This window comes from Gymnodraco acuticeps, unplaced genomic scaffold, assembly GCF_902827175.1.
Source record: "Gymnodraco acuticeps unplaced genomic scaffold, fGymAcu1.1, whole genome shotgun sequence".
NCBI lineage: Eukaryota > Metazoa > Chordata > Actinopteri > Perciformes > Bathydraconidae > Gymnodraco > Gymnodraco acuticeps.
The window spans coordinates 4,796-17,825 of NW_022991854.1; the positions used below are offsets into that span (position 1 = coordinate 4,796).

Here is a 13,030-nt window from a genome sequence, read left to right on the forward strand (position 1 = left end):
AAATTTCACCGCCGGCCACATTCGCATAAAGGTTGCACTCAAAAGGGCTGGTTGTTACTATATAAATATATATAATATATATATAAAATAATGTATAATATTACATTATTGCCTCTGAATTGGATTATTATCAGATAGGATAATAACTTGGTAATTAATTATGTCTGAAAGCAGAAGTCCAGGGAAAATCATTGCAAGTCTCTTCAGTGCATGTCACGAAACGAGATGCATTGTGGGACATATAGTTTATGGGCAACCTGCTTCTGTAAATCAGCATGTAACCGTATAATAAACTTATTATATTCTTTGCAAGCTCTTGCGGGGCCACATAAAATGAAGTTGCGGGCCGGATTTGGCCCCCGGGCCTTGAGTTTAAGACCCCTTGGCCTTTGGCAAATTTAAAGAATAAAATAACCAGACGAGTCGATTAGGAATGGAAAATGACTTTTTATTTCTTCCAAAAAAAGAGAGAAAACAGATCCCTAGAATAAACAAATATACTGCTGTAAAATAAAAGCCTGTGATTTTTTTGTCAGCTGTAACATTTGTTTTTGCCTTTCCATGCTTGATACAATCCATATAATTCTGCTTTAAATAAATAGAAAAAATGTACAAAGAGATGGGGGGGAGACAGAGAAGCGAGGGAGACAGATTAAAAGTTGTACTCTGCTCAAAAAACATTTGGCATCATTGAGAATTCATGGCTGATCCTGAAAACCTGCGTCGTCTGTCTGTTCGTCCCGTCCCCACGGAGGAGTAATCATACCTATATACTGCTGTAATAACACAAATATCTTTCAAAAAAATAAAGAGTAAATTCAAAAATAATTGCAGATTATGAGAGTATGTGTTTAAGCTCTGTGTTGTGAGTGTGTGTGTGTTTCTTTATATACAGAATAGTGAGGCAGCAATCCGAGGGTTTCTTACCAAAAAACACAGATGTAGAAAAAACTGAACGTGCACAAGAGGTCTTTGATTCAACACACGGACGACAATGTATCTGTTAAACAGCCTCTCTCTTTGTTTCGGTTAATTTTTGCGGGTTTTTTGACACGGTTGCAACGCATTGGGCGACCACTAGATGGCGCCACTTTGAGAAACCGGAAATCTGTGCTGCAGATAAGAAATGTGACATCTTTGGGTGAAGTACTGTAACACAAAAAGTTTTGAGCTCCGTTTTTGCTACAGTGGCTCGTTTAGCGTCAGATTCAGTCTCTGTCGTGGACGGCAAACAAACGGTCGAGAAACGTTGATCGACCTCGCCTTTTTCAAGAACCATTTAAATCGGGGACAACAAGAGGAGGGAATTTATCTTCATCATCACCATCACTGTCATGCTTTTTCGGAAAAAGGACAAAGAACAACGATACAACCATGCGCTCGCCAGAAAGGAGTCTGCTCTCCGAATGTTTGACACACTTGGCCTTAGCAGAGAACAGACGTTTTAATATGACATCAACGTTTATCCGTGTTTCCTTCTCCACCTCGATTCATGCTACAACAATGCAGAGAGGCGGTAGCAGCTTTTTGACGTAGAGAGAAAACCACGACGTCTGATCCCAAAGGTTGACATCAAAAAAGAAACAGTGGTTGTCCTGGGAAACTCCCGGCTGTAAATGTGAAGAAAGTCTGAATTTTAAAGGGAGGGAGTTGCCGAAAAACGAGCCCGCATGCTCGGCCAAAACCCCTCCCTGGATAAATACTGAAGAAAATGACCTACATTATAAATCCGTGATGATTACCGGCACTTACATCGACCCTAAGGACACCAGCCAGTAAAATGTTACGAGACCAAAACCCACAGTCGTCTCCACGCTCCCTATCCAACACTTTGAAAACCACTCGAGACAAACAGACAAAGACAATCTCATCGCAACAGGCAGGACTGGATGCAATGCAGAAGTTTAGAAAACAGAAAGGACCAAGAAGAAACCAAAATTGCAGGTTTAGATTGTAAAGGAACAAGTTATTCAGGGAGAGTCGAATGTATGTGAGTCAGGTATTTCGCCAACAAACAACTGGCACAGACTTTACTGTCCTTCAAATCCATATTCTGAGAAGGTAATTACGAAACATCAAGAATCGCCCTGACCTGATATTAATGATTGTTTCTAAGATCCAGGGTGGTGATGATCTGATTCTGGATCAGTGCCACACGGCCGGTAACAAATTCTCTTTCTAAACTGCCAATTTCCAAATGCCTTATGTCCCTGAAAATAAAGAGCCGTGATTAGAGCTAATTTTTAGTGCTAACATCAATTAAGATAATTTTTTAATGAGAGTCCAAGTTGGAATCCAATTAGCTGAGTATTCTAGGTTTGGACACCCAAGATTTGTGTTGATAAACGGCAGAAAGTAGATTTTTGTTCAGGTTTTTTTTAAAAGGTGTTTTGTCTTTGACTTCCCAGGTGATTCCCTCGCTACTTGCCAAACTTCTGAATGCACTTTACAAGTGGCTAGTTAACCAGACAACCTTTCAAACTGCTGCTTAAATCAAAAAGCATTCAGTGTTAGCCAATTTCCAATCCGACTTACTTGACTGGCTTTATGTCTTTCCGAAATCCAACAAAAGTGTGTCACTTAAAAACCTGGATATGCAAGAATCAGATTGGCTGTTCGGGTTCAACAATAAATCAGAGACAATATGCTGCTGACATCATAATGAGAGACAGAGGTGGCCGATGTTGTCGATATAAAAACAAAAATATAAGATGATGACCTTATCTAACCAGACACTGGAGCGATGCTAACAGCGAGAACAAAATAGCGCACTCAAAGCGAACCACAAAGCCTTAGGGCCTCCGAAAGGTCTACAGCTAAAGGACAGAGACACCAAGAGAGATACTAGAGCTATAGATACTAGACACTGGCAGAGGGGAGGACACGGTGGGAAATCTACTTCTTCTATAAAAGGAAGATACTATGAGAGGCTAAGCTAACACAAGACTGCGACAAGAAGCGTCTAAGAGCAATATCTATCCAACAGCGACAGTGATGGGTGGGAGCAGACAATCTAGACAGGAACTGGTTATTATTACTATTTGTTTTTTACATATCTACACATACCAAACAGTGACGAAGCAGGCTAAAAAAGCATTCTAGAGATAGACCAACTAGACAGAGTTGAGAGGCTGAAGCGAGATCGTGAAGATGATGAGCTATCACTGGGATGTGGATTTGGGATGGGACTACAAAAAGTTTCAAGTTCGTTGTTAGAATGGCAGGAAAAACTATTTTTGCTACCCGCCAAAGTGGCCGGTAGATTAGAACAAACGTGTTATTTCTACAAACTTCAAATCTCTTTCTCAACTTTTTCACACCACATCTGGCGACAGCTCCTCTTGCGGCAGGTTAGTCACTTCAGTGCAACATTTTAGCATTTTTTTTTAGATTTTACAAAAACAAAAAAGAAAGCACATTTTGTGTCAAACTCGCTGGCTCAAATTTGGCTCGAAATCGGACACAATTTGACCCTCAGAAATAGCCCTCAATGGAAAACATACACACGTGAACACGCACAAAAAAGCATCGTACAGACCGACAGTCGAACTCATGGTGACGGATGCTTTGGCTAAAGAATGGTTATGACTTCTTACACAGATTTGATCCCCTGGAGTCACGGAGCCATGCCTAAAGTTCAGTGTTGTTTTGGCTCTCGTGCAGACGGAGTTGCACTTAAAGCCACTCACTTCGATTCAGTGCAATTTAAAGTGAATTCAACTCGATTCAATAAAATGTATTCCTCACTCAGTGCTGCTGTCATCAATAATTGGCACATAATGTGGATCTGCCACTAATAAGGTGTAGCAAATGAAAAAGCTCTTGTTTTTTAGAAACCTTTGACGTCTGAATCTTGTTGGTCAGCTGATGAGGACATGAAGAACAGATACACAGAGATCAACAAGGGGTGCTAACAGGATGCTAATAATGCTAGTGAACAATTCGTAGTGGCTTTAGCGTAAACACAACAAAATGGGTTTTATTTTACGTTCTACTGAGCGTTACTGGAGCCAAAATGTGTCAAGATAAATGTGTAAAACTGTGTTTGGCTAACGGTCATTATTTTCTGGAAAGAGGGATGATTTATAGACCAAAATATGTCAAGTCATACGTGTCTTGTTAGCAATCAAGCTAACACTTTCTAACTGACAGTTTGAATGCTAGCTAGCTTTGTTTCCCCCTTTTAATAACTTTTTATTTGATTAAATAACTAGAATAAAATGTCAAAAGGGACCACAGAGTTGATATATTGAAGCACAAGAGTAAATGTGGCTGCTAGCACTAGCTAACAAGGTGTTAGCTGTTAGCCTGCCAGCTATAGTAGTCCTGCGAGGATTTACAACGCCACCATGCTTTAAAAACCACACATCTCTCAGTAAAGCACGGATTAATTTGGCTGCATCACTCTCTTGCGTGGCTAGGCTTTAAGATGTTTGGTTCACAGACAATTTAGACGCCGTGGTAACATGTTATCACCGCTAATCCCAGTCGCTCTGTGTGTATATGTACTTTAGGGAGAAGAAAATAATGCAGTATGAGTAACAAAGCCCTAAGCTTAAAAACCCATAACAACAAACTACTATTAACAAATGGTTCAACAAATTGCTGTACAAGCCCCGATAACATTCAGGAGAGGCTGCAGAAGAAAAATACAAAGATATCCCCAACAGAGCGGAAAATTACGGGAAACAGACTCGAGAAGATTTGCCTCTAAATCCGTCGCTGATTGGACGGTCGTGGTCAGACAGCGAACAAAGACGATGGAAAGGAGGTCGGTTGTGAAGGTATTGTCTGAAACAACTACACACACACACACTTCCACACACACCTGTCCTCCCTTAAGTGCTCCCAGGTTGCCGTTGCAGGCAGACAGTAACTCAGAGAGGACAAAATAGCACCAGTATGAAATAAAGCTAATTCTGCAGCAGAGACTTTCTCAGAGGTAGGATTTCCCTCTTCTCTACTCCGCCATCTTTCTTCACATCTATCTCTCGCATCCCTATTCCCTCTCCTGAAGCAATCACTCCATCGATATGATTTGAAAACACAAAATAGACAGAAAGAAGCCACACACACACAGTTGTTTCAGACAATGACCAACGAGGATGATATTTCCCCAACACATCCCTCCATCCTCTTTCTGGTCGTGTCCCCCTCCTCTTTCCAACTAGTTTTTCGGTGTCTCTTAGTCGTTTTAGCTCGTTTCAAATCATTCCCCCGTCCATCGGATCGTTCCTCTTGTGTGTTTTCTTCTGCTGTTTGTTTGTCGCTTTTTGGCACTCTGCTTCCCCCCCGACTGGATTACATAAACTGCATCTGAATAGACAGGGGGAGTAAAAATAAGTGGGATAAATAAAACGGAGAAACTGCTTATTTAGGTCATTTTACCAATGCAATGAAAAATGACTTTGGCATACTGCTTCGATTCCAACAATGCATTTATCATACACAGTAAATTAAATACACTAAAACAGGTCAATAAAATAGCTTTAAGATACACACAATATATATATTTGCAATTTATCTCTTTTACTATCTATCCATCTACATAAGCCTGACTTTTGATAATAAATAACATTTTACACATGCACGTATACACAGTTTTAACACTTAATTTCCGATTAACATATCTATACCAAACGCTACCCATAATAATGTTAAATTACGTCAGCCATAGGTTGTCATATTATCACTTTTGTCTACCCATTATTTAACACATGGCATTAATAAAAACATAATATCCTGGTTAAGTCATTTTATTGCATTTGACCAAAGACATGTAACACTCTTTATGAAATGTTACATTAACGGATTGATTAAATACCTTTTCAGTTGCAAAGGTGTCGTTTTGTGTGTATGAATGCACAAGTACAGGATAGCTGACCTGGGCTCCGGGCATGGGTGCAAAGGGGTTTGTGGGTCTGAGGACCGGCTGGTTGTACATCATGGGCTGAGGAGCCATCACCTGAACCCCCCCCATGTGACCCATCTGGGGAGGGACCTGCATGGAGGGGGGGGGGGGGGGGGGGGGGGGAAGCGTTAGAAAAACCCACAAGTTTACATCATAAGCTGATAAGTTGTTTGTTGTAAGTTTAAATCATTAAAGCTTGCGGTGATAAGGTCTGTTACATCCGCATGACGTCATCGGAGCTGCCGTGCCTGTGATAGGTTTATTATTCAGTTTCGTTTATGACGGTGGGTAATGAGACGACGGTGCTTTCCCTCAACATTTTCCTTTACTGCTTTTTAAGACCACAAACACACGGCTAACAGCGTGAACAAAGTATAATTAAAGATCTGAACTGGAAAAGTCTGTTCTCCGTGTTCTTTTACCGAGACACACCCATCCACAATTTCCTGGAGACCCCCCCCTATCTCCTTTACAGAAAGCAACACAAATAAGAGTAGGAGATAGGGACGAGACTGAGAAAGCAAAAAATCAATAAATAAGAAAATGGAAATTGTCCAGTTGAGCAGCTACTTTGGAACATTCAATATGATCTGAAATACAGATAAAGCAAATACTTTACATACTGAATTATTGAATAGTTTATCTTGTAAAATAGCCTAGCTGTTTTGGCTTGCTAAATTGTGTGAGGACTTTCTCTCTTATCTCAGTTTTAAAAATGGATTTGGTTAGACAAAACTAGATTTTTTTAAGATGTCATTAAGCTAAGAGATAGAGATAGGGAAGAGTGAGAAAGAAAGACATCTATAAATCAGCAAATGGAAATATGACCTGAACTACAGATACAACAATTACTTGATAAATTTAAGAAAACTGAAGAAGACTCACTGAATTAATTGAATAGTTTATCGAGTAAAATAGTGAAACAATAGCTGTTTTGGCTTTCTATAATGTGAGGATGTTCTCCCTCTTTCTCAAGTTTAAAAGATATGGAAGCTGGATATATTGGGTTAGACAAAACTAGATATTTTAAGATGTCATTTTAAACTCTGAAAGCTGTATTTTGTTGCTTTTTTCCGACATTTTACAGATGGTACGATACGGTAAACCAATAAGGCAATTCGTTGTAACAATTTCCTGCATGTATGAAAGTGGCTGTGTGTTCATTAAACTGTATATATTGTGTATCCCTCCTTGCACTTACCATTCCATACACAGGCACTTGCGGCGTGTTCATGGGAAAAGCCATGGGAGCTGGAGCCTGTAGGAAAAGCACCAACAAAAAAAGTCAGCAGGTAGAAAAAGCACCTGGGTCACATATTGTACGGCTTTTGTTAGCCTTCAAATGCGGAAAAGCTACCATGGAATAAAGGACTTTAATGGACAGGAGAGCAATTACAGTTCAAGCGCTCTATTAAACGTAAAAACACACAATGTATTGTATGTGCGAGGACTGGAGAACACGTTGAATGCTAAAAAAGTGCGGGCATTAGGAGCGCAACAACACAGCGTGAGGCAGAGGTACTTAGAGGATTCCCACTGGGAGCAATCACTACAGCCGCTTTAAAAAGGGGTGGCTCAATAGCACGGCGTTTAGCCCTGCCCTCCTCACTCCACAAATCAAATCCACTACGGCTGAATGGGCTTCAAATTCAATGTGACGGGCAATTTGTAGCCGTCGTTTACAACCCACGCACACCCTCCCTCAAACAAAAGCTGCCGATTTCTACTCGGCAAATTGGCAATTCATATGGAGCGAGTGTTTGAAGGTGCATTACAGCGAATGCACCGGAGGAAAATCAGTTTATAGAGGCGAGGATGCATCGCAGGGTACAACAATCTATCACAGGAGTATTAATATTAACAGGTGTGAGAGGAGATTTGTCATTTCACCTGACAGCTTCTTTCAAATATAGCAAATAAGGATCTGTGTGGGATTTGGGTTTACCTGCAAGCATTTTATATATGGTTCAGGATAATACCAGCGGGATCTCCCCCCCCCCCCCGCCGCCACATATACGTGTTCAGTATTTGCTGCAGTCGGAGTTTGAAACGTATTTTCTCCGCTGCAGGTCGTCCCGCTCGCCCGGAAGTAGGCGGCGGGCTCCCATTGTTTTTAAGGAAAGCCATTAAAAAAACAGCTTGCAGAAACACGCCGCTGTCTCCACAAACCCAATCCATCACCGTGAATGAGACAACTGAGGCTTGACGTGACTTTATAACGCCTCAATCATTGCCGAGGTATTAGAAAGTACAGCTCAGAGTCTCTAACAGTGCACAGAAATGAAGACAAATGTACAATACGCAGTAATTATCCGTGCGAAACCATATATTACTTCAACAGTCTTACCTAATATGATGAATTACATAAATAAAAAATAACAAAAAGGTATTTTTTACGTGGAATAATTAACCTGCACTAGTATTATCCTTGAATTGCTACTTATGCATTGACGTATTAAACAAGGCGTTTAAGAAATAGCGCGTTACGCTGGATGATCTGGAAGAAAACAAATCTCAAGAGTCATAATGTAATGTTTGTGTCTGTTTACAATGTGCCTACAAATCACATGTTCAGACTCTATTGGCACCAGTTTCAATGTCAATATAATTAAACATACGGATCAGGGAAGTGTTTGCAAGCATTACTCCTTATTTTCCTTCCTTATAATACAATCCCAAAAGAAAAATAAACAAATGTAACTTCCTTTTGACTGAAATCATACAGATGATGTTGTCAGTGTCTGCTTCGACTTATTTACATATAGGCGCCATTGAAAGCGTGCCAAATGATCCATTAGCATTTTGTGATTTGTTATTTAATGTAAGGTTAACAGCGCTGGTTTACTTTGATACTGTAAGGAGCTACATCTTTCTTAGCTTGTAAACGGTGTCAGGCGAATCTCGTAACATATCATGTCTGTGTTATTGACTTTTATTACCACTGAGAATTTGCTTAACTCAGCACTTTTTCTAATGTCTCTCCCTTTAGGTCTTTTCTATTTATATTTACAGCGATACAATATATTCAATACATACAATTTCATCTGTAATTTGTATTACTTTACAGTCCGTTTAGATTCTGGTGCTTAAGGTGGTATTTAAATGAAGCTGTGATGCATCTACAGCATATTTTTACCCTCATTTAGGACAGATTTTGAGTTGCCATTTAAAAGGTCCTTACACACCAAACTGACACCAAAGAACACGTCTCTGCGTCTTGGCCATGTGTCGCACTGGCACACACCGCAAAGACTTCAGCCGACGGCCAAGTAGCACGTACGAACTGCGCATGCGTGAGTGGCAATAACTCTCCTTACCAGCAGGAGGCGGTAGTGTGTATTCGTCATTCAAAAGAGGCAACAACCGGAAGACAGACTGCGTGATAACCGAGAGAAGAAGAACAGACTGCGTGATATAAACAAACAACAAATAGCGTGTGCGTTCCATGTTCACTCTACAGCGAGAAGCTCACGGGGCTTTCCCGAACCTGTGTCGAGAACTGGGGTTCAATGACATCTCAGATTTGCCTTCTTAATAGTTTGTTTGGGTCCCTCACTTCCGTTTCGCTTCTCATGCACTGATTCGCTAGCTGAACAGCCAATCAGAGTGATTTATTTAGCCGACGCCTCCCGATTCAACATGTTAATCGGGAGGCGTCGGCACGGCCGAAAAGACACGACGGTGCGGGACACACCAAGACACACCAATCTGAGTATGGCGACACGACGCTCATCGACGGCCCGACATCTATCAACGGCCAAAATCGGCTTGGTGTGGGACTTAAGAGTGTAAGGCCATAATTAACAGTAGAACTTTTATTTTTAAGGGATTTAAAAAACAACAACGCTCTGTTGTACAAGCTAAGCTTTAAAAAGGGAGGACAGGAAGTGATATCTTGCTTAAAGAGCTACATCTAAAGGCCTGTGCTGGGGTCAGGTGAACAGGGATCTGATCTCAGGAGGAAATCAATGTGATCGATCGGGGATCCGCCATTTCCTTCCTGCCTATAGGGAGCGGGCTGTGAAAGCTGATCAGAACCATTGATCAACCAGCAGGAAGGTAGGAAATATAATCCAAGTCAAGCCAAAAGACAAGTCAGATTTCTCACTTGACGGCTGTTTGAAACCACGATGAAAGAAATAACTGACTGTACTTTCATGTGAACCTGAAGCATGATTTATTCAGCAAACCATCTGCCTCTGAGTGTGACTGGGCTGTCTGTCAGGTAAAAAATGACAGAGGGCATCACTTTATTTTGAAAGCATGACAAGAACGGAGCAGGTGAGACGCTGTTTATGCACCACTACACCTTCCCCATCTGTATTTGTGTCCATCTGTCTTCTGCTGTCACGCTTTACATTCATGCGTTTGTCTGCATGCGTCTTCTCATTCTCGACCTGTGTCTCGCTACCAGTGTTTGAATTCAAATCTGTCTTTTCTACATCTTTAAATCCCGACTTCCAGAGTTGAACTTTTGCCGTCTCCTTAAAAAGGCAACTCTCTTCTCGCTAAGCTTCCTCTGACCTCACACGACATGCATGTTTAAGTGAAGGTGAAGACGTGAGGAGGGCGTTTGCAGGATTTCTGGCTGGTATTTTTAAGCGAGCACAGACTTCGAGACTTCTGCCGGGGGAGTCTCAGATGTGGGAGTTTCACTTATCATGCATGATACTTGATTTATCCGCTGCTCTGCGACCTGTGATGCGTTATATATCACTGCCACATGCTGCTATGACTTTTAAATCATGTCTGGACTCATGGAAGTCATGTTTCCTGGTTTTAAAGACTGTATATTGACTTTTTCAGGGACAATAACGAGCAGCTCCATTAAAGGAGCCCTATAATGCTAATTTTCACATTCATATTTGTATTTTGTGCATCTACTGTGACATGTTTTCCATTATTTAATGTTCAAAAAGTGCTGCTCTCGTGAGTATTTACGCTGTGTTTCTAGTCGATTGAAAATAAACTACAGTGTTTGCTTATCGTAGTGTGCAACAGCAACAGTCACTGAAATGGTGTAATAAAAAATAAAAAGGTTTTAAATCCACAGGCGATATTTTAGTAGTAAAAGTCCGTTGATGTTTTTCTCATTTAAATGGTATTTGTTGACAATAAGAATAGAGAATATACCAGGCTAATCCTTTCAAAGACAGGTAAAGTAGGAGATGAGAAAAAAAGTAATAGTGTGTCTGACTGTGTCTTTTATCCATGTATTTTTTCTTTTAATGTTTATTTGATTAGCTTTTCTTTTTAATGACTGATTTTAAATGCAATTTTCTTAATATCTTTCATTTTTTATAAAGCACTTTGAATTGCCTTGTGTTGAAAAGTGCTATATAAATAAACTTGCCTTGACTTCCTGGTATCAGACAGTTTACTTAATGCTTACATAACTAGCACCATTAGCCTTTAGCACAGAGGTGAGAGGGCGATTTGAGGAAACTTGGCAAGAACAAAAGTGACTTTTATAAAGAAACTTGTCTCCATAGACAAAGAAAAAGAAAGATTGAAGGAGACAGAGGAAGACAGCAAGAGGGAGATTGAAAGCACATTATATGAGTCATATAGAAGTGATTAAGACTTACTAAAACAGGCATAAGTACTTACATAACTAGTATAGAACATTCCATTCTGCATCAGGACGCAACAAGGAAAAAAAGACAGAAGACGGAGAGAGAGACAACGTGATACAGCGAGAGAAGATGGAAGAAAATGAGGAGATGATGAAGGGGGAGGCGTACCAAAGTATGAGGAATGATGAAAATGTGACACAAGAAGATAATAAGAGATAATAATGTGAGAAAAATGAGCGGCATATGGTGGGTAGGATAGTAGAGAAGGGGTAGAAAGATGCACAAAAAAATAAGTATGAGGTCAAAATACGGACGGCCAGATGTCAAAGGTAGTGCGGCGAAAACAGGACGAACAGATGACCGCACGAAACGAGAGAAAACAGGCGAAGAAGGGAAGGAAGACGAGTGCATGACGGTGCAGAAACAAAAGGAAGAAATGCATGAAGAGGATGAGCGGGACAGGAAGGAGAGGTGAGAGGGGGTGACAGCAGAGGGGGGGGGGGGAGAGAAAGGTCCAACGAGAGAGAGAGAGAGAGGGAAGTCAAAAAAGAAAAAGGGAGACAGAGAGGAAGCGGAGGGTTAGTGACAGTTTGTCTCGTCAGCCAAATGTGCTGTCCAGAGATCATGAGGACAACACACACACACACACACACACACACACACACACACACACACACACACACACACACACACACACACACACACACACACACACACACACACACACACACACACACACACACCAAGCATTCAGTGTGAAGCAGAGTTTAGATTTGGTGTTTTCTAAGCGAGGTGTCTGCAAGTTGTATTCAGAACATGCAACACGTCTCATGAGTTATTCAAGATCCAAACTAAATATTTAAACTAATGAACAGCACGTTCTGTTTTAGGACATGTGCTTTTTGTTCAATTAGGTTAGATGTTACCTAAGGAGATTTTGTTAGCATTCTATCTTACGGTTACATTTTGTAGACATTTCCAGAACCTACAGACACCTAAATGGATCCTTATTAAGGGTAATTATTTTCTGTTACAATAATTGTTGTAGTTTTGAGCATCATGAATGAGATCTTGGAGAATCAAGACCATTCAGACATCAGATCGACTTTGATCGATTGCCATCTCTGGTGTTAGAGTGTGTTTCCGTCTCCTTACCACGTGTTGTACAGGCATGGGCTGGGGGGCCATGGGACCCGGACCCCACTGAGTGGTCGACATGGTCTTATTGTGCCAGTTGTGTCCTCCCGTCAGCTTCTTCTCTCCCGGATGGTTCCACTGCATCTCTGGCCTGTAGAGGGACGAGCAGCGCAACAAAACAAACAAACACAGCGTCAGGATCTTTCCGTTCTGCACATTCAAAACACCCAAAACATGTCTTCGAGGATACCAACCAACTATGTGCAATGTGAGCGTCCTTAACAACGGTCAATAAGTCCTTGACAGCAGTCTGTACTACTGGATTAACAACGTGTCACGTGTTCTGAATTGACCAATCAGAATCTAGTATTCAACTAAGCCATTTAATAAATAAACTTAACACAAA

At 40.9% G+C, this 13,030-nt stretch overlaps 1 protein-coding gene across 2 annotated transcripts in view; it reads right to left on the reverse strand.

Moving 5' to 3' along the window:
* Positions 1 to 427: 427 nt before the first annotated feature.
* The window catches only part of LOC117535437 (phosphatidylinositol-binding clathrin assembly protein-like), a 29,027-nt gene continuing 16,424 nt past the window's right edge, over positions 428 to 13,030 (reverse strand). Inside the window, exons 6-10 of one of the 2 annotated variants that reach the window (XM_034199890.1) lie at positions 12,643 to 12,790; positions 11,522 to 11,545; positions 7,113 to 7,169; positions 5,885 to 6,001; positions 428 to 5,316 (exon numbers count right to left, since the gene is read on the reverse strand). In XM_034199890.1, coding sequence (XP_034055781.1) covers positions 5,302 to 5,316; positions 5,885 to 6,001; positions 7,113 to 7,169; positions 11,522 to 11,545; positions 12,643 to 12,790 — 361 coding nt within the window. In that variant the 3' untranslated portion in view covers positions 428 to 5,301. Of the gene's footprint in view, positions 5,317 to 5,824; positions 6,002 to 7,112; positions 7,170 to 11,521; positions 11,546 to 12,642; positions 12,791 to 13,030 lie in introns of both variants that reach the window. The other variant, XM_034199889.1, reaches the window with a different exon arrangement.